The sequence below is a fragment of the Diabrotica undecimpunctata genome, chromosome 3 (genome assembly GCF_040954645.1).
Source record: "Diabrotica undecimpunctata isolate CICGRU chromosome 3, icDiaUnde3, whole genome shotgun sequence".
NCBI classification, from domain to species: domain Eukaryota; kingdom Metazoa; phylum Arthropoda; class Insecta; order Coleoptera; family Chrysomelidae; genus Diabrotica; species Diabrotica undecimpunctata.
The window spans coordinates 149,594,344-149,616,466 of NC_092805.1; the positions used below are offsets into that span (position 1 = coordinate 149,594,344).

The 22,123-nt window shown below is 31.1% G+C and overlaps 1 protein-coding gene across 1 annotated transcript; it reads left to right on the forward strand.

The window, feature by feature from the left end:
- The first annotated feature begins 228 nt into the window (after positions 1–228).
- On the forward strand, positions 229–21,098 carry Psn (presenilin). The gene is made up of 7 exons (XM_072527118.1): positions 229–710; positions 1,426–1,635; positions 2,096–2,316; positions 8,677–8,775; positions 15,343–15,579; positions 16,799–16,911; positions 19,813–21,098. The coding sequence occupies exons 1-7, from the start codon at positions 337–339 to the stop codon at positions 19,966–19,968; spliced, it is 1,410 nt and encodes a 469-aa protein (XP_072383219.1). The 5' UTR covers positions 229–336; the 3' UTR covers positions 19,969–21,098.
- Positions 21,099–22,123: the final 1,025 nt, after the last annotated feature.

A 22,123-nucleotide genomic window follows, 5' to 3' on the forward strand; every position in this document is an offset into this window, starting at 1 on the left:
TTTGAAACATATATAATTTGATATAATCTGTGTCAAAATCGTCATCATGTCAGAATATAAAAAAGAAAAACAATTACAGTTGTATTTTATAAAACGTATTTGGTCTAATAAATTTAAATTTAGAAACTATATAAGTTTCAAATATTATTTAAATCTGGAGGAAACTTAGACAAGGAAAGGAGGAAACATGTCTAAAAATTGTCTATTCTAAAATCACTGTCAATGTCAGATGTCATGGTCTGCCACAAAAATAATAAAAAAAAGATAAGAAATGATATGATTCATATTTTTGTTTGTTGATGCATAGTAGACTTCATACCTAAAAAGAAATTGTGTATGTCTAATCTCGATCAAAGTGAGAGTGACTTTGAAGCCGTCTCCGAAACAACAAGACTTATGGACGGTCATGTTGCTACACATAGCGGTAATTCATCGTCAGATTTAAATCATGGACAAGATGTACCAAGGAAAAGGAGTAGGCGTTCTGAAAATTTTGAACAAAGGCCTGAGAGTACTAATCGAGGCGAAGGAGGGCATGGAGATTATGTTATTCCATCTTCAGCAGGTGCCATGAGTTTAGATGATGAAGAAGAGTTAAAATATGGAGCAAAACATGTCATCAAATTATTTGCTCCAGTATCACTTTGCATGGTAGTGGTAGTAGCTACCATCAGTGCAGTGAATTTTTATTCTGTTAAGGATATGTACTTGTAAGCAGTGTTAATGCAAGTTGGTTAGCAGTAACAAAAATAAATTCATATCTTACTCCATCCAAACACTATCTTTAACTTCAGTTAGTCACACTTTTGTTACTCCTCTTTATCTTCTCATTAGCTCCCATATTATCAAGAACCTAATAAATACTGTAAATCAGAATTTAAGAGAACTCTAAACTTCTTTTAGCTATCCCTAAAAATGTTACATATTCCACAGGTTTCTCTAAGTATTGAGAAAATTAAGTTTATTTTATATCACAATTCAATTTAAAAAAAATGATATTACATTATGTGATTCCTAATAAAAGTCAAGCTTTTTTAGTGATTGGACCCATTTTTTTTTATTTTTCTTTGAATTTGAATAATTCAGTTGATTGTAGTATAAGTTAGCTGTTGTTTGTAGTTATCATAATATTTGTATTTCTATTTCTAAAATGCTGTTGTTCTTTGTAAATTTAACAGTTGTCAACATTCTCATATACTTATTTCATATAGGGGAAATAATAGTATTACATTTTTTTCTTGTATATGTTACAAAATTGTATTGTTTTACACTTTATTTACATAGGATCCATATAATAATAATTATTGTAGGAGTAAATATACTATTTCATTCTAATAAAGAATTTTTTGGATAGAGATAAACTGAAGAATTTATTTTTGTAACTCTGCAAAGGTGTAAACTTTTTTAAAAAATAAACAATTTTAGGGTGTATACTCCTTTTCATGAAGAAAGTTCAGAACTGGGTACCAAGGCTTGGAATGCTGCAGCCAATGCCATGATTTTAATGGCAGTAATAGTGCTAATGACTGTACTGCTTATAGTTTTATACAAATATAGATGCTACAAGACTATACATGCTTGGCTCATTGTATCTTCATTAATGCTCCTTTCTATTTTTTCATATTTATATTTAGAGTAAGTATATCACTTTCTTCTATATATCTTAAATGTATTTCTAAAAAGCAACTTGCTGTAACAGTATAAATGAACGTCTAAAGGCAAATAGAGAATATATATTGGTTTTTGGCCATGTAGGCCCAGATCTAGAATTATTTGTTCCTAACTTGTGAAACTTTGGAAATAAACAAGATGTAGTGCCCTTCCAAAGCTGGTTGCTACCAATAGTCTTAAACTACTATTATACCTACTTACAATATTTTTAGAAATATAGACAATTTAGAAACTGACTGAATTTTCCATTTTTATAATTTTTCATATTATTTTTAAAGTTTTCTTTTACTTTTACAATCTTTCTTTAGGTATATTAAGAGATAGTTTGTGATGTCTAATTTTCACATAGCTGCTATTTTTTTAGAAATTTTTTACATATTTTTTATTTTTATTTACTCAAATACAATATTGTAATATTTTTTAGAGAAATTTTAAGAGCTTACAATATCCCAATGGATTATCCTACTTTAGCGTTTCTAATGTGGAATTTTGGAGTGATGGGAATGATAGTGATACATTGGTTAGGTCCATTAAAATTACAACAAGCTTACCTGATATTTGTTGCTGCCCTCATGGCCTTAGTATTTATTAAGTATTTGCCAGAATGGACAACATGGACAGTTTTGGCAGTTATATCAGTATGGGGTGAGTTAAGTTTAAACAGTTTATTATTTTTTATTCTTTAAGCTTTAGAAGCCTAAGGTAATGTTTTAGCTAGGTACAGATAAAGTATTCATTTTCATTTATTAATTCATATTTATAATACAACTTTATAGAAATTTCTAAATCATAAAACAAAATGTCTCTGCTGGTAACTCTTGTTCACACATCATAGTAAACTAGACAAACTGTGTAAATATAAAGGGTGTTAGACCATGGCTTATGTGGATGGACAATGCATTGCAAGAGGCAAGGAAGAGCAATGTACTTAGTTAAAAAATTCAACACCAAACTCAAGATGCCAGAAAATTTGGAAAAGTTGAGACTCTTGTGGATGTTAACACTAAGATTATAAGATATTATTACAAATTTATGTAGATTAATTTAAGAAGTTGGAAATAATTTTCAAAATCTTAGCTTTTTGTAGGTATGTACATATAATTCTGTGATATTTCTTTAGATCTGTTACTCTTTGTACATAAGTTTTTAGTTTATAAAATGTTAAAATAAAAAAATAATAAGAGATGTTATATTTCCTTTATTTCAAACAAATTAAATCTTAAACTGTGTACATATTAGTTTAAAATCATTAAAATAATAAAAACATTAAAACAGATTACAATTTTTCAATACATTTTTAGTCCTGTTAGACCATCATCAGTGAAAACTTACCAAGTGTATTTGCTTAACAGCCCTTCACAAAACAGTATAACATTGTTGAATGAAAATATTAAGCTACACAATGTCGATATTAGATTTAACTAAAAGGGAACAAATCGCCCTTACTCGAAACACTGCCCACATATGGGTCTAACAGTACTTAGCAACCAACTGAATTGAAGAAACAGGAAGTAAAATATAACTAGATAAAAATTTATCTATCATAAGATTTAACACTTAATATTATGTCCATCAGTGTTTGAAGTATTCCTATTATATTCTTCTAATAATGCATTGAAAAAAGCTATAATAAAATTTTAATAGTTTAATTAATTAACTGTTTTTTTTTTGTTTTATATTATAAAATTACATTTTAGTGTATGTAATTAGTAGTCATCATCATCAAGGCCTTTCATTCCTGATGAAATGTTTGCTGCTCTTACTTAGGGCTCTCCGATTTGCATATTGTGGTGAATCACTCCACATTCTTATATATTGTTAAAGTTCGTTGTATGACTTTACTTGCACTTGTTTTGATATGTGCATAATTCACTCCACTTTCTCACTTTCAGGATTTTTATAGCGCTCATGACCTGGTCCTCCCACCTCTTTAGAGGTCTTCCCCTTGTCTTTCAGTTTCTGACTTCTATCTGGTGACCTTCTTAATCAGTAGGTCATTTTTCCTTCTCTATCCTTCATTGTTTTTTATTTCATGGTTCACTCTTCTTCTCATTTCTCTGGTTTCTATTCTTATCAGGTCCATAATTCTTCTGAGGATTTTCTTTTCGAATATTCTTAATCTTTCTTCATCTTTATCTGTGGCACACATTGTCTCAGATGCATGTGTAACTACTGGTCTGATTGCAACTCTATATAAATATGTTCAGTTTTGTATTTCTGGACAAGTTTGCTTGTTCTTCATTACCAAATGATATCTAGTATTCGCTCTGTTACTTCTTCACTTCTCTTATTTTTGCCATTCATAATTGCCATTCAAAATATTTAAATTTTTGAACCCTTTTAAAATTGTAGTTTTTTATCTTGATTTCTCTTGTCTTATTATCTTCTCTTCTACAGCAGATTGGATATTTTGTTTTTCCTTTGTGTTAATTTCTAGACACCTTTTCTGTACTTCATTTGCTAGGATTGTTAATGCTTCTTTTAATCTTACCTTGTGTCTTCCCTTTAGAACTGCCATATGCATATGCTACTATTTGTGTTGAGCAGTGGGCTACAGTTTCTTTAATTCCGCTGGCATTGACTCTTACTTCTACTGCTATGTTGAATAGGGTGGTAATTAGTGGTCATATTTTAGTCATATTTAAAACAAATTGTAATCATACATGAGAATCACCAGAAGCCATACAGTTGCAGACTCTGTCTCTGTATGTCTACTGTCTGTCTCTGTACTGTAAATATATAATTTAATGTTATATATTTTAAAAATGAAATGCCAACTAAATACAGTAGAATGCGGTTATAATGATGGCCAAGGGACCAGTGACTTTGCGTCATACTAACCGGAAGTCTTTCTAAAGGGAATGACAATTTTTTTTACTACATAATTTTTGCATATTAATGTTTACAAGACACATCACAGAAAAAAAGACATTCAAATCAAAATATTTATTTATTTCACATTACCTAATAGGAATGAACAGAAATGAAAAAATAGTTTCATATAAACTTTGCCAAATACAGTCTAATAGTGAAAAAAGTCTGTAATTTTTTATTGTTTTTAATTTTTATAGTAACAAGTAGGTACAGACTGCATTATGTAAACGAGACATAAGACTTTTCATATTGTCATCAATAAAATTAGAATGCACAAACACATTCACCACGTTTGCAGCTTTGAGAGCTTCATGTACACTCAGAGAGGTACAATTTTCTTCCAGGCAGTCATCTGTATTATCGTCGCTATCTTGGCTGTTGATAATATTTTGTAGAATATTTTCGTCAGTAGGCTCTTCACGTGTTGCTAGATCATTATCAATAGCAGAATATTATTCAAGTTTTTCATTTGCTATAGGTAGTCTTTTATTCAGAGCTCTCGCCCTGAGAGATAGCAGAACCTGATCATCATCATCGTTGTCGGCAGCCACTGGGACACTGGGACCATTTCGAACAAATCCAGCATGTTTATAACAGTTGGAAATCGTCGCGGCCGTAAGCTTGTTCCAGGCATCATAAATCATTAGAATGGTAACCAGTATTGTGAGCCTCGGAAACTTGGCACTTGTGTCTTCATTTGCATCAAGACTGAGGACAATCTTCAGAACCAGATTTTTACGAAAGTTTGATTTTAATGCTCGAATTATTCCTTGGTCCATAGGTTGCAACACAGATGTTGTGTTAGGAGGCAGGAAAGTGAGAATTCTGCTTTTCAAGTCATTGATTGTGGGATGAGCTGGACAATTGTCAACCAGAAGCACGATTTTTTTCTTATTTTTAGTCAGTTCACGGTCCCAATCGCATACCCATTTGATAAAAATATCAGATGTCATCCAGGCCTTGCGATTGCTCTCATGATTTACCGGCAGAGATTGTACATTTTAATAATTAACAACTTCTTTTTTATCCTACCACTCATGTTAGCTGCAACCATCACAGTTATTCTCTCTTTCGAAAGTTTTCCTCCCGAGCATTTTTCCCCTCTAAATTTTAATGTTTTATCTGGCGTTAGTTTATAGCATAATCAAGTTTCGTCTGCGTTAAATATTTCGTCGTCACTAAATTTTTCGCGCAACTTACGCCAAACAAATGTTTAGCTCTTTAGCAAAAAAAATTGCCTTTTGTTGAAGCATAGGCCCGTTTACAGGTATTCCTCCTAGAACCATTCTAAAAGTGCACAGTCCACTTGTTTTTGAGACGACTTTCTCACACGTTTCGGTTTTAAAACATTCGCATTGAATAAAGGTTCTATATTGTGTTTATTTTTCTTAATTGTCGATATTGTGAAATAATTAACACCGAATTCCTTTGCAATAGTTACGTTTGACTCACCAGCTTATAACGTTGTATTTTAACACTTTTTTCTTCAATGGAGAAACATTTTCGTTTTCTAGCCATTTTTGTATTCATAATCACTAATCGTCTGCCAATTCTGAAAAATAATAATCAGTCGGATTCCAATCAGCGACGTTGAGGAAAAGGAGGTGCGCGGGGCGGAAACAGCTTCTTATCTATGATTTTTTATGTGTCGTGTCAACGGTCATCGTCGCTGTAACCGGACTCGGAACCGGACAATATTGTTTAATTGGCAAAATTGTCAAATTGATTGTTTAGTTATGAAAAGAATTATTAGCGGAATTAATACTACCTGATGGATACTTTTGTTTTTACCTTTGTGTTCTAACTCCGTCAAATTATGCTAAATATGATTTTGATAATTGAAGGATTGTAAACATTGGATAAAATTTGTTATAACCAGGAGTCACTCAAAATGATCATTTTTTGGACTTAGACCCTGAAAAATGGAATAAAGGGAAATTTTTTTAGCTAAAAATTTTTAACAACAATTTAAAAAAGCTCATAATTTGTAGTAAATCGAAACTTAGTATCAGGAAACTATTAACAAAATACGAAATAGGTTTAGTTATATGAAATCTAATAAACCAATTGAACACTGATATTTTTTTTGCTGTTAAATCGTGCAAAATACACAGTATTGTAAAAAGCCAAAATTCATTCAACTGTATATAAGAAATCCCAACCGTATGTGCACTAAATATTCTGCACCTGTACAATATTGCCACAGGTACACTATTTTTATGGAGTAAATATGTTATTTACTGCAGGCAAATACTACTTACCCTAATATGCTGTTGGATATAATTTAGCGAGAGCAAGAAAATAATGATGCATTCGTTAGGTGTGGCTGTAAAATTTTTAAATTAAAAATCCCAAATAATGGCACTCGTTAATTAATAATATAATAAAACCCTTAACTATCCCAATCCAATCAAATCTAATATAATTTCGTGACCAATGAAATACAAAATATTTACCAGTTTGACGACAATTGCTCAGACAGGAAATTCAAATGTTAAGAGAATTCGTATTTTCACAACAAACAATATTTATTAAAACTGACAACATTAATTAAAAAAAGTATGCAATAGATATAGGCACATCCTTAACAATAGCTATCATGAAGGAAGAGGTTTAAAATTGATGTCAAAATTCAAAATATCAGTTTTTTGGATGAGAAATATAGAAAAACTAGAGTAATTCGTAGAAAAATATGCATTAAGTGAATAGTAAGTAAACCACAAACTACAATTTAAATTTCAGATTAATCCGACAATTCTTACCTGAGTTTATGAAGTTTTATCTAAAATTGTAACCTCAACAAAGAAGGTTTATTCCCAAATGTAGTACTTTATCAGGTTAGGAGCCGTCTATTTTAAATTTAGACTAAACATGGAACAGTCAACTCAAGTTACTACAAAAGTTTAATCACTTATAATGATTATAATATAATATATTAAAGTAATTTTCTACTTTAATGTTTGCTGTTGTCTTGTTTGGTATCACTCATTCCTAATCGTGTTGTTTATGCAGAGGTATATATTACCACCGTTAAATTTGATAAAGTAGTAAAGTAAATTTAATATATAAAGCATTCTATTTTCTAAGAAATTTTAACTCTGTTGTGTAATAACATAACAGCGTTAATTCCACTGCATTTCAAATGTATGAAAATTTCAGAAGTCAAAAGTTATAATAGCGCACGTGGATGTCAAAAAATTACATAACTGCATTTGATGCGTAAATAAGCTATAAATACTACAGCATAGTAAATGGCGCATTTACATAATTTGTCGAGAATTGTCTTGCAAAATTAATTAACATTAACAGAATTTAAACATATCAACTTAAAATTAAGTCTGCCGTCCAAGTAACAATAGAATGAGAGAAGAAATGTATTTGTAATTTTTTCGTGTTGTTATAGGTTCGACTGTATGTGGATATGTACAAAATGTGGAAGTATACATAAAACAAAAAGGACTCTGAATTCATGAATAAAATAAGTTCATTAGTTTGAGAAAGAACAAGAGATACTTTACTAATTTGTTTACTATTTATTACTTAAATTTACTTTCTTATTACTTGATTGAATGTTATTATTGACGTAATGAAAAATTTAATAGATTCAATTGTTAAACTCCATTCGCTTAGCTCGGGCATATTTTGACAGATTTATTGTCGGAAACCTACAACACAACAATTCCTACTTCTCAGTATTAATAGTTAAAGTATCCTACTATTGCATAATACTTTGTTTAAAAAAAGAAGAATTATTCTAAATAGTGGAAGTGTATACTAAACACATCAAATTTTGGGTAGTATATATTTAAAAAATATATTTTAGTTGTTATAATTTAACATAAATATTTATTATATGGTGCAGATAAATAAATATTTATTGTCGGTAATTCGCAAAGTTCTATTTTATTTACTATTTAGTTTGTTTACTATTAATATTGGCTATGAGTACGTGTGCTTGGTTGTATAGTAATTTCCAGCCACTTTTAGTCTGTTAAAAAGTAACTAACTTCGCAAAAAAATAATTACTAAATTCACTAGACAGTTCGGACTGGGAATAGCGAACCGAGTATATCTAATATATTACAATATTATTTCATACTTATATACTAAAATTGCAATTCTTTATTTTAGATTTAGTTGCAGTATTATTACCTAAGGGACCCTTGAGGATATTGGTAGAAACAGCGCAAGAAAGAAATGAACAAATATTTCCAGCTTTGATTTATTCGTGTAAGTCTTACCTTTTTTTAACAATCATCAACTACTTTCAGTCAAGTCAAGTCGTTAATGAAAATTTCAAATGTATGTTGTCACAGACTCATTTTCGCCTAGTTCTGCGAGAGATAACGAAATATAAATACTAAGCAATTATATTATTGTCGTTTTTCATAGTTTCACTAAAAGGTAATTTAAAAAGAATGGCCAAGTTCGAATTTACAATTAATTTTATAGAGTAGGGTTGTCCAACGCATGGATGGATACTTTGCGTTTAGAAAATATGAACGCATGAATCCGGAATATATGTAAGTCTATGTTATAAAAAAATAAACACAGTAGGCAGAAAAATATCACTCGTTAAAGAATTTTTACTTTAACTGGCAACGCTGTATATTAACTGAAGAGATTCGCTGGTTAAGCGCCGGAAACTGTTTGCAACGTTTCTACGCAAGGAAATTATCTTTTTCCTAATAAATGAAATGAAGTCCAACACTGCGGAATTCGAAAATCAAATAGAAGAAGCAAACTTCTTGTCAGACCTGGCATTTCTAACCGACATAACTTCCCATCTGAAAGAATTAAACTTGAAGCTTCAAGGAAAACAACAGAATATTACCAACTTGTATGCTCATATAATATAAGGATTTAAAAATAAAATTAGCTCTTCAAGTCTAGATAAGAGAAGCAAGATTTCACATTCTTTCTGAACTGTAAAAAGCATTTTGAAGAAATGAAGGACTTTGATGAAATTTCATTTTCAAGCCATTTGAATTGGATTGAAACACTTATAGAAGAATTTGACAATCGATTTGTTGACTTCAGGCAAATTGAAGAAGATATTTCACCAGGGAAGATTTCACTTTTTGCCACGGAAGACCTGAAAGAGGATTGGACTTTTTCAAATTACAGCTAGAGGAACGTTAATCCGATTTAAGAAAATTTGGCTTTAGAATGGGTTCCATGTTTGGAAGCACATATCTTTGTGAAAGCAGTTTTTCAAACATGAAATTTATAAAAATCCAAATACAGATGTTCGCTCTCTGATAAATCACTTTCTCATTAGTTTCGTTAGTCAACAAAAAATATTGAAATTAATATTAATACTCTTGTTGGTGAAAATCAGCATCGACAAACTTCTCACTAAATTTAGGAATATATATGTTTTTTATACACTGTGTGTCAGCCAAATGGAATAAATTAGCTAATAAATAAATGAGGGAGTAGTTCGAAAAAAACCCTCGAACACGTTGATTAGTATTTATAGTTGCGCATTTTTATCCATAATAACTTTTTAAACGGGGTGTATCAGATAACGGTGGCCAATACCAACTTGCTTATTTTAAATAGAACACCATGAAAATAAATAATTTTTAGATTCCTCATATCATTTTTAAATACAATGTCCTATACCTATCTTTGACTGTTTCGGAAATATTAAGTAAAATACAAAAATTCACATTTAGAAAAGAAAATTATTTATTTGTTAAAAGTCGCTACAACATATTCAAAAACTTCTAAATAATACAAATCTTAACAATAATGTCAATGTAGGAGATGTTCAAAATGCTCCCCACGAACGTCTTGGCAACACCCTAACCGCAAATAGAAATTTCTTCTAACGTTACTCAACATCTCAGATGTGATCGATCTAATCTCCAGCGTTATTCGTCTTTGTAAGTTAGCTAACTCGGTGGGTTTAGTTTTGTATACAATACTTTTCACATATCCCCATAAGAAAAAGTCTAATGGCGTCAAATCGGGGGATCGTGGTGGCCATTCCATCGATCCTTGCCCCCTATCCACCGATTTGGAAATATTCTGTTGAGGTACTCAACATTGCACCTCATTGCACGTACACTCTTTAAGATTTATTTGGAGGGGGTTTTGGATATTTGGAAAAGAAAATTGTGAACCTATGGGTATTAAAATTGGAGACCATACACTGTACAGATTGCATTTTGCTGATGACCAAGTAATACTTGCAGAAGATCAAGATGATATCCACTACATGTTACGAAAAATAGATGAAGAATATACTAAGTGGGGCTTATCAATTAATCCATCAAAAACAGAGTATGTAGTAGTGGGAGGTGAAGGAAAGCACTTAGAACTAGGAAGCAAACAAATTCAAAATACTGATAGCTATAAATATCTCGGTGTAAACATTACAAACAATGGTCGGAATACAAAAGAAATAGCTAATAGAATTGACCAAGGAAATTCAGCAATACGTCAACTGAATAGTATACTTTGGAACAACCACATCACCCGAAACACAAAAATTAGGATATACAAAAGTATCTTAGAAAGCATTGCTACATATGGTTCAGAGCTTTGGGTAATAAATAAAAATGACGCATCCAAAATAAAACCAATGGAAATGAATTATTGGAGAAGATGTTACCAACTCACTAGAAGAGATAGAGTAAGGAATACTGAAATCAGAGAGCGTATGGGCATAGCCATTGACGTCCTGGAAACTATAGAATGCAAAAGGCTGAAATGGTATGGCCATGTAGAAAGGATGAATGATCAACGATGGCCAAAGAGAATGTTATAGTGGATCCCCACCAATCGCAGGAAAAAGGGAAGACCAAGAAGATCGTGGAGACAAGAAGTAAAAGGTGCAATGGAAGATAGGGGTCTACAAGTAGATGACTGGAACGATCGCAAGCGTTGGAAGATAGGTTGCGAGAAACGGCAGCAGCTGTAATAAACTCGTTATATATATATATATATATATATATATATATATATATATATATATATATATATATATATATATATATATACATATAAAATATATATATACTATATACGAGTATATTATATATACTCGTTATATATATATTATTTTTAGATTCCTCAGATCATTTTAGACATTTTTTGAATACAATGTCCTATACCTATCTTATATATATATATATATATATATATATATATATATATATATATATATATATATATATATATATATATATATATATATATATATATATATATATAGATAGGTATATGACATTGTATTCAAAAAATGTCTAAAATGATCTGAGGAATCTAAAAATAATGAATATAGGGTGTTCTATTTAAAATAAGCAACTTGGTATTGGCCACCGTTATCTGATACAACCCGTATAAAAAGCTTTTATGGAAAAAATGCGCAATTATAAATATCAATCAACGTGTTCGACCATTTTTTCGAATACTCCCTCATTTATTTATTAGCTAATTTATTAAATTTGGCTGACACACAGTTTATGTGCAATTAACCTTGTAATGTAACTTAGCTTATTGGATAAAAAAGATGTATATCCAAATATACACATGTTTTATTCATTATAAATCATTTACCAAGTCGCATATGAAGCGGCCCTCACATTTTATTTTCTTATATGGAGGTGACCCCCAAACTACTTGAAGTTGGACTATTATAGAGCGTGTATTGCGTGTTTTCAATTTTATTTATTTAGTATGTACTTAGATTTTCATTAGGTTTCTCAGATACTTTCAACTAATCAAATTAACCCAATTCGACTAACCACTCCAAAGATAGAACATTTTTCATATTTTGTCGCAATTTTTGGCGGCCTTTATCTCGCGCCATAAATATTTTTGAGTAAAACATGCCTGAATTAATTACACACTACACATTTTACTAGGTATTTATTGCGAAAAAATATGAGCAGTGAATATTTACTTTAATATTACAATATTAAAAAGACATTGCTGGCACAATATCTTGTTGTAAAGTAGAGGGAGTCAAAATTTAGAGAGCTGTAAATCTGAAAGCAATTAATTTGTAAGATACTGGTGATTTTCTACTTTAATAAATACTCACTAAAGTCACTTTATTAAACAAGATTCAAATAAACCATTTTCACTTCTCAAGCAGTGCCTGCAGTTTGTAGGTACACATCATCATATATCTACACTGAAGAATTACAAAACAAATGTTACAGTAAGCAGTGAAAATATAATTTCAATAACATTATTTAAATGCTTTAAATTTTTAAATTATTTATTATTCTAAAAGTGCAATTTTTCCTGAATATTTTATTATTAATTGAGTCTGACTGTTAACTACACATTTACATTTTTTTTTATTCAATGTTATCTCAATTTCAACACGTTACAAACTACATATCACATAATGAGATTTGTTTTAATTTGAAAATTCACATCTACTTACTAACATATCCTTTTTATACAATTTATATCGAAAACTGCGTTGGTTCTGCGCAAATTGTAGAGAAGATGAATATCTAATTATTCCATATATCTTCAGTGCAAAAACATCTTTGAATTTAAAACATTCTAATGGAAATATAGGACCAAGAATATTAACAGTAAATCAGTATAAGTGACTATTATTACGAAGCTTGTTACACTAACTACACCCTTCATTTCGTGTCTATTATAAATAAAGGAAAAACCATTGCACAATATATTGAAAGTAATTATAAAATATTTAATGTTTTTTTTTATGAGCGTAAATAAGATGAATCATTAGCAACTTTCGCATGAAAATAAATAATCACTTCAAAATATATTTACGACCAGTGCGTACGAGCACTTAGCCTTAGGTTACAATAAAACTTACCTTTAAGGATTGTATATAAAATATTACTAGCTGATCCGGCGAACTTAGTACCGCTTTAGATAAATGTTCTCATAAATTATTAGTTGAGTTATATTAACTTTTTATGTTAAGATAAAATTAATTAAGCTCCATAAAGGTTTAAAAAGGAGCTAGTTCATGTGGCAACAAAGTAACCATTTGCTGAATGGCTACTTGCGAAATGAATTGACACTTGTGTCGATTATTTTCATTTATAGGCCCGTAAATTAACATGGAATACTGCGATACCCTATAATTTTCCGTGTCACGACCGAATTACATGAAAATTTGGTTTAGGTTCTACTTACGCTCCACTTCACTTTTGGACTTGTGCCATTGGTTGCTTTTTATTTTTTATGGGTGAAAACTATATTAGAAAAACATCATATGATTGTAAATTCAAGCAATTTGGAATTGTTTAATTATACTGTGAATAGAACGTACAATTTCCCAGCTCGAAAAAGGGAACAATGGGAAGTCCTGAGAGGTAACAACTAACTGACTCAGTGCATACGACTCAGACTCAGTGCATACCTGTCAGGACATACGAACTTCTCTTTCTCTTCTCATTTTACTATCTGTTTCTTTTTTGATGTTTCACCTAAATAAAAATGATAAATATGCATTCACAAGGTATTTTATAAATACAATTATTTATACTTTTTTTTTCATTGTTAGGTTTAGTTTTAGATAAAATAGATCTCGATGTGTTTGTTGTTTTGAGTTTTGTTAAAATATTGAATTTATTTCCTATCGTTTTAAATTTTCCGATAATCCTTTTTATGTATGGTATTGTTATTTTCCTCGTATTATACCTTGTGAATGCTGTAGGATCCCATTCTTAGTTGTACCATTCGGCATATTCTGGAAATTTCCTTATTTATAAACCACAAAGGATAATCATTATTTAATAAAACAGATGTTAACAAATGTTTCCTCTCTAGGAAAGAATTTTCGTTGGAACGAATAATTTTGTCTCTATCGTATAAAAATTTAATGATTCCACTTTTAATTGTACTAAGATAATTGAAAAGAGTAATTGCATTAAGATGCTACAAGAAAATAGCTTGAGAACAGTACTGGTCATAGAAGTTTCGATTGTGGTCTATTTTCGTTGGAACGAATAATTTTGTCTCTATCGTATAAAAATTTAATGATTTCACTTTTAATTGTACTAAGATAATTGAAAAGAGTAATTGCATTAAGATGCTACAAGAAAATAGCTTGAGAACAGTACTGGTCATAGAAGTTTCGATTGTGGTCTACAATCAGCTTGCGCCGCAAGTAGTTTCTGTAAGATATTTCCAGCGATTTTTTTATAAATAAGTTTCTCTTAAGTTTATAGTCAAAGCTCAGTAAGGATGTAGGTGCGAAGTTATCTGGTTTGTCAGATTTTAAAATGGCGATTATTCCGTGGAAAAATTACCACTATGAAAAAAATATGAAAACAGGTTACACAACCACTGCTTTGTTTTGCGTCCCATATTAATTAAAAAAGTATTATGTACTATTAAAAGAGTGCTGTTCCATCAGTATATCACACTTGCCACAATTCTGGCATTAGATTGGATGCGACTCGTAATTGGGCTTTGAATTAGTTTTGTCATTTGTCCTATTTTCGACATTTGACATTCAGTAATTATTATGCTTTCGTATCTAAAAAATAACTCGGCGGAAAGAGTTTTTTTTGTATAATTTCAAGGTAACAGTTACTCTAAAATATTATGTTCAACGACCAGAAGACTATAAAATGGGTTTTGTCTTAAAAATCTCTGTAAAGTCACATATGGACTTTATAGTCATTTATTGGAAATTCACATTCAGTAATGAATAATAACAAAATAATACACAACTTAGTTTTTAATTTTCACAGCATGGAGTAAGTGAAGCATGTCAAGTTTACTATGTTCTGTGGAAATTAAAACAGTTTTGTTTTGTTATATAATGAAAGTACTTTTTAGCTACATTTATGTATACCTATACAAGCATGGCTACAGGAGATGTTCCAAATGTTCCAAGGTCAGACAGCGAGGATCATGGATTTACACAAGACTGGGTAGCTAATCGCGCCAATAGAGTGGCACAAAGACGGTTAGACGTAGATAGTGAACCAAGTAGAGTGGCACAAAGACAGTTAGAAGTACATAGTGACCCAAGTGGTCAACCTCGCACACAAATTCATCAAGATCCGGAAGAACGTAAGTACCAACAAAATCAGCAACAAAAATCCCAATCTTAATTTTAACAGCCATCGAATGTCCCCAAAATTTTCTATTTCCCATAGATAATGTATGTTTACTATTTCTTCCCGCAGTTCTTTGTAGTGTCCACAAAAATTTGATTCGAGCGCCCTATTCTCAGCTTGACACTGTACCTCCCCCTTTTTTTTTATCATACTCTCAATCACACTAGAACATCTATCTCTCCATTCCCATTCACACCTACCCTTAATATCCAATTCATCTCATCTAATCTTTCCACCAACCACACCTTGTTCTCATCATTTCTTTCAAAAGAAATTTTGGCAACCTATCATTAGAATATCCTAGAATTCTTTCAAAATATTTTTTATGTAAATTCATTGTATATATAGGCTGAATCTAGCAATACATGTCTCCAAGTCTAACATAGGACAATGCCTTGGATAAGAATTTTTTTAGGCTGATTGTTTCCCCAAATCGAACACTAAACTACTCACAAGCCGTGTGGATAGCCACTTTGGCCAGACTCTGGCGCTTTTTCAGATAATACCTCGATAACTTTCTGCACTTTACATGTTTTCCATCTTATAAAAGGGAAAAATGATTCCATCCTAAAAACCCTGAGGAATGACTGGTTTGACGAAAAAAAATATTAGCAAGCCCAAGTACAAGCTCTTTTACGTTTTCTAGAAGATACTTGTAGAATTCAGCAGTAATTCTATCAACTCCTGGTGTTTTATTTGGTTTTAAACAATCCAATGTTATTTGAAATTCTTCCACACTAAATGGCCGGTCTAACTCCAAACTTCCAAACTTATACGGCCCAATAGCCTCCGAAAATTCTTTTGAATCTTTTGTATTCATAAATGACAAGGTTTTGTTAATGTCAGTTAGTTTTGAATTTTCTCTTAGTTAAATTCACCAAGTGGAATGCTGTGTTCTGAAATAGAGTGTAGGAAATATCATGTGTTTTAGCGAATCTCGCATTCTGATTATAAAAATAGATGAATGCAGCATGCCTTTGGCTGTCGGTATAAATAGAAAGAGGCAAGTTGCAAAGAACGTCCGTCCCTTGCCTCTTGAATAGCCACTTGAAGTGTTTTAAACTATTTTTGATTACTTTTTTGAAAAAGAAATACAACGTTTTGATTTTCACCAGGCCATATGATGTACACTTTACATTCCAATCAGTTTTAAATATATATTTGTTTTGCAGGTGGAGTTAAATTAGGTTTGGGCGATTTTATATTCTACAGTGTACTTGTTGGAAAAGCGTCCTCATATGGAGACTGGAATACAACATTAGCATGTTTTGTAGCCATTTTAATTGTAAGTATACAATACATATACCAGTATCTTTTAAATTCATTTTATGACTGAATAGTCGTTTTGATTTCTATAAGAATGCTCTATAGTAGAAACCACAGTGAGAATGCAGTGCAGGTAAAATAGGCAATGTATTTCTAACGGGAGAACGGCCGAAATGTGAGGTGTGAGTGTTCACAAAATTTGCACAAGAAAAACAGGAAGAAGGATAATGTAAACCTTGTTTATACTGATGAGTCTTGGACTAACGTCGGTGCATCAGTCAAAAAGGAATAGAGGGACACAACGATCAAGAATCCACAAGATGCCTTCATAAAATGGCTCTTTACTGGACTGAAAGCTCCAACTCAAAGAGGTCCTGAGTCTGTTCTTCTTCATGCTGGAAGCGAAACTGGTTTTGTGGCATGGGCCGAATTAACTTTCTTGGCCAAGAAGGGAACTATATGAAGAATGGTTTGAGAAGGCGTTAATTCCAAACTTGCTGAAAGACAAAGAAAACGTTGTCGTTTTGGATACCACTCCCGCAAATTTGATTTCCCGAAAAAATTGTGGGACAAAAGACAAATCAAGGATTGGCTAATCGAAAAGAACATTTTCTTCTAGGAAGATTACCTAAAAAGTGAATTACTGGATACTGCGGCCGCATTTAGAGACGAGTACGACAAGTACAAAATTGCAAAAATTGCGGAAAATATGGCGTTAAGATTTTGAGACTACCGCCTTACCATTGCGAGCTGAACCCGATTCAGATGGTGTGGAGTCAAGTGAAAAGGTATGTGGCTTCAAACACCGTCGATTCTAAAGAAGAAACGGTTGATAAAAGAAGCTTACCGACGCGTATCTAAAGAGCAGTGGCATAATTATGTGAACCACGTCAAGTAAGTATAAGAAAAAATGTTTTGCGGTGGACAATTTGCAGGAAGATATTGAACCGGTGATAATTAATATAGAAGATGATTCAGAGAATGAGGTCGATTTAGATATGGATTGCGATTAGTATTAATAAACGAGAAATATCTCAGATTTAATGCTCATTTGTTTTTACATTTCAGTTATGATCTTGTGTATATTTTATGTAATATATATATATATATATATATATATATATATATATATATATATATATATATATATATATATATATATTTATCGTGTCGTATTGCATTTTTTTATATATATGTATACAAGTATTTACGAGGTAGTAGATATTTTATGTATACAGGCATTTTTTATATAATGAATTTGTTTTTTTTTGTTTATTCTTTTATTTAACTCAGAGTAAAGATTTTTGAAACGGAGCGTGTACGGTCCTGATTTCTCAGTCTATCGCCAAACTACCACACACCTACCACTGTGCCGACATGAGCGGCATCGCTGCATTCTCTAACTGTAGGTTTTACTATAGTATATTTAGTTATTTATAATATGCTACACAAAAGCAGATCTCTTTGTCTCTTAAGATAATCAAAATTAAAATTATTTGATTAAAGAATCAGGTAATTTTATTTTATTTCCTCATTGATTTGACTTCATTATTGATTTTTCACTAATTAATTAGAGCTTACTGATCGATCTTCAGAGACTGTGGGATGAAGTAAGAAAAATCACTAAAAAATATTAACATTAATCTAAAAAAAAAATAGCAATATTTACACAAATAACCAACAATCAACTACACAAAAATAGAAGGTCGATTGAACAAGTTTTATAAATATCCTGGCATCCTAATGAACGGAAATCTTTAACACAAGGCAAGAAGTCATGTTTGATTTATACAACAAGTTGTATTCACAATTCAGTTTTTATAAAAATGAATAAACTGCTATTATCATCAGAAGTATACCTTGCTCTGAGATTTAGACTGGTGCATTATTCCTGTTCTCCACTACAGACTAAAAGCTTGAATCTTGAATAAAAAGCAACAAAATCGCTACCGAACTGCAAACCAAAAGGTACTAGAGTGAATGGAAGAAGAAATGGTGATTATATTTAACCTTAGACAAGGAAAGAAAGAGGACAGGTAACGCTTATTTAATAAACCTTCCAAAAGTGAAACCAGTTTTGATGTGACCGCTATGCTTTGGTGCCTGTACGTTGCCCATTACTATCTCTCGGCAGGGTTACCAGGTCTACTGATTTTTCAGTAGATCTACTGATTTCAACTTCCAATTTACTAATTTACTGAAACATTATATCGATTTACTAAAAAATATGTAATAATAAAATCATGTTCAAAAAGTGATCATTATGTCAGTGTTTAATTATAAATTTTGACAAAAATCTATTTATTGATATTATATCCATTATTCTCAATCTACTGAAGAATTAAAATATGACCTGGCAACCTTTCTGGTGCCGGTTTAGACTTCAGTCAATTCCATACGATTACGCGCCTCTCTTGTCTCAGTAAGTATTTAACCTTATAAGGGGGGTATGTTGTTATATCCTCTTTAAATACCGAACATTTGATTAAGAGTACTTAGATAAAAAAATACATGAGACGTTATCACCTCTTAAGTCAATAATAATAATCCCAGTATGCCCTTTGTCTCCAGTAGGGCGCATGGCATAATATCCGGTTTAAGCAGTGGCCTAAATATGGTTTAGGCAACATACACACAATCACATTGCAACACGGGTTGCATACACGTAGGAGATTTGTTCTCGAGAAAATAAATTTTGAAGATTTTGAGAAAAGAGATTTGCCTGTTTAAGGTAGCACTAAACTGTCTGTTGATCGGCAACCTAAAGCAGAAGTTGCGCTTAAGAATAAAAAGATAGTAAAATTAATTACCAAACAATTTTCAGAACGAAGTCCGTATCCTTTATTAATCTTAGTGTTGTGTTGTGTGACATAAAAAATATTTATTGTAGATTCTCAATATCTATTGTCTTTTTTTTTAGGGGTTATGTTTGACGCTGCTACTGCTAGCCATATTCAAGAAAGCTCTGCCGGCACTGCCAATTTCCATTACTTTTGGTCTGATTTTTTACTTCGCCACCAAAGAAATCGTTAGCCCATTTACGGATAGTTTATCTAACGAGCAGATATTTATATAAACGTTACATTCCAAAGTTCACATGTAACTTAAGCTTTAAAACTTTTCCAAATATTTTTACAATGTTTGTTCCTAGTTTTTTTAGTAATCCATAAAACTGGTTGACTTATTTTGTGATAATCATAAAACTATTAACAATCGAGATAAAAATACTTTTTTTAACAATCAAGATAAGGAATAGTATTAAGAAACCTCTATACTGATATTCACCAAATCAATTAAAAATTTTTTTAGAGAATTAATTGTTTGGTTATTGTTAATTGTATAAATAAGTAACAAATTTTTAAAATGGTAAAAATTTTAGATTACTGCCATAAAATGGGTCTCGAAAATCACAAATTTATTAATTGTAACAAAAATGTATTTTTTTTTTTATTTAACATCAAACAGTAAAAGATTTTCATAATAACCAATAATTTAAAATAACTTTCATTTTTGTATTTTTAAAGGCTTCTGAATCCATTTCTGGTGTTTCTATATTAACACCAAGAGGTTTTATTTTCAATGTGATTATTTATTATACTGGTTTGACTTGAGGTGTAATAATTCACAAGAGGACTTTTATCTTATCGTAAAGTATGATATTGTGCCGGTCAAGGTATAATGTTTTCATTGTTTTGACTTTTAAATCTAATTTTTCCAATTATAACCTTTTTGAATGGTAGGCGTTAATCTCGACACGTCTTTCCTTTGTATAAATCTTGCTGAATCAATGGGCATGTTGAGAATAAGAACGCGAAGCATTGAAGGTTGATTATAGTTTTAAAAATATATCAAAGCTCATAGAAACACTATTACCTCTACCTGGGCTGTAAATTATAAGAAAAAGTTGCATAACGTCACCAAGATGTGAAGAAATCGTTTCCTACAATTAATTAACGTGTAATTAAATTATGTAAAAGAAATCAAACTTAAATATTCAAATGAATTTAATGTGCATAATTTTCTTTAATTTTACTCTTGAGATTTGTGATTGATATTAAAATAACTTTTATATATAAAATATGTAAAATAGCTCCAACATCTTAAGGTAACATACTGTATCATTTTGTCGAAAAGTACACTCAAATTGTTGAAGTAGGAATATTCACAGTTTGTACAAAAGAAAATCTAATAAATCCCTTTTACCTTTTTTTGTTTTTTATTTCATCACTAGTTTAGAAATCAAAATAATGATGGGCGACTAGAATGCCAAAACAGTAAGTTATGAGGAGTACATTTCGAAGTTCGGATATAGAACAAAATATGGTAGTGAGTAAAATCTTATTCAAGCTGACAAATAGGAAGATTATGTACGTGGAAAGCGCCATGAGATAAGAATGATCGAATATTCCAAAATCAAATTGCATTCCATTCTTATCAGTAAGTAGTTTAGAAATGGGATAAAATCACATAAGGACTTACCCAGATGGCGATGTTGCATTCGGTCACAATCATGTGATCATGGACATGAATATACGGCTAAGAAAAAACGGTGACAACGTAATTACACCACGGTTGATATTAAAAAATTACAAGAACCAGATACTCAGACAATTAATCCTAAAAAATTTTCGTGATCTCAAAGAAGAAAATTCACAACGGATGCCAACCAAGATATATGCGCTTCATTGACTATACTGAAGTCTTTGACAATGTTACGCACGAGAAGCTACTGGAAATCTTGCAAAAACTAAACATTCATTATCAAGATATTCAAATAATATCAAGATTATACTGGGGCCAAACGACAAGAATAAAACTAGAATTCTCCCTATCGGAGAAAATAAGTATTCAGAAACGTTAAATATTCTCTCGCCAATGCTATTTCATGTATACTCTGAATAAATTTTCCGTGAAGCATTGGAAGATGAGCCAGTTGAATAGCGACAAATGGAGTTCTTGTCAACATACTGACGATACAGTTATAATATCCAACAATTTGGGATCTTTCCAGAGACTCTTTGATATGACAAAGTATCTATGGTTAATATGTCGTACGGTTTACATATGAATATCAGGAAAACCAAAATGATGGTCATTTCAAAAAGTTAACAGCTGTGGGCAATTAATTTTTAATGGACAGGTCATTGAGAGAGTTTTTCGCTACAAATATCTCCGAACTATTGTCAATGGCACACATTGAATAAGCACGAGCTGCATTCGTCAAAAGGAGA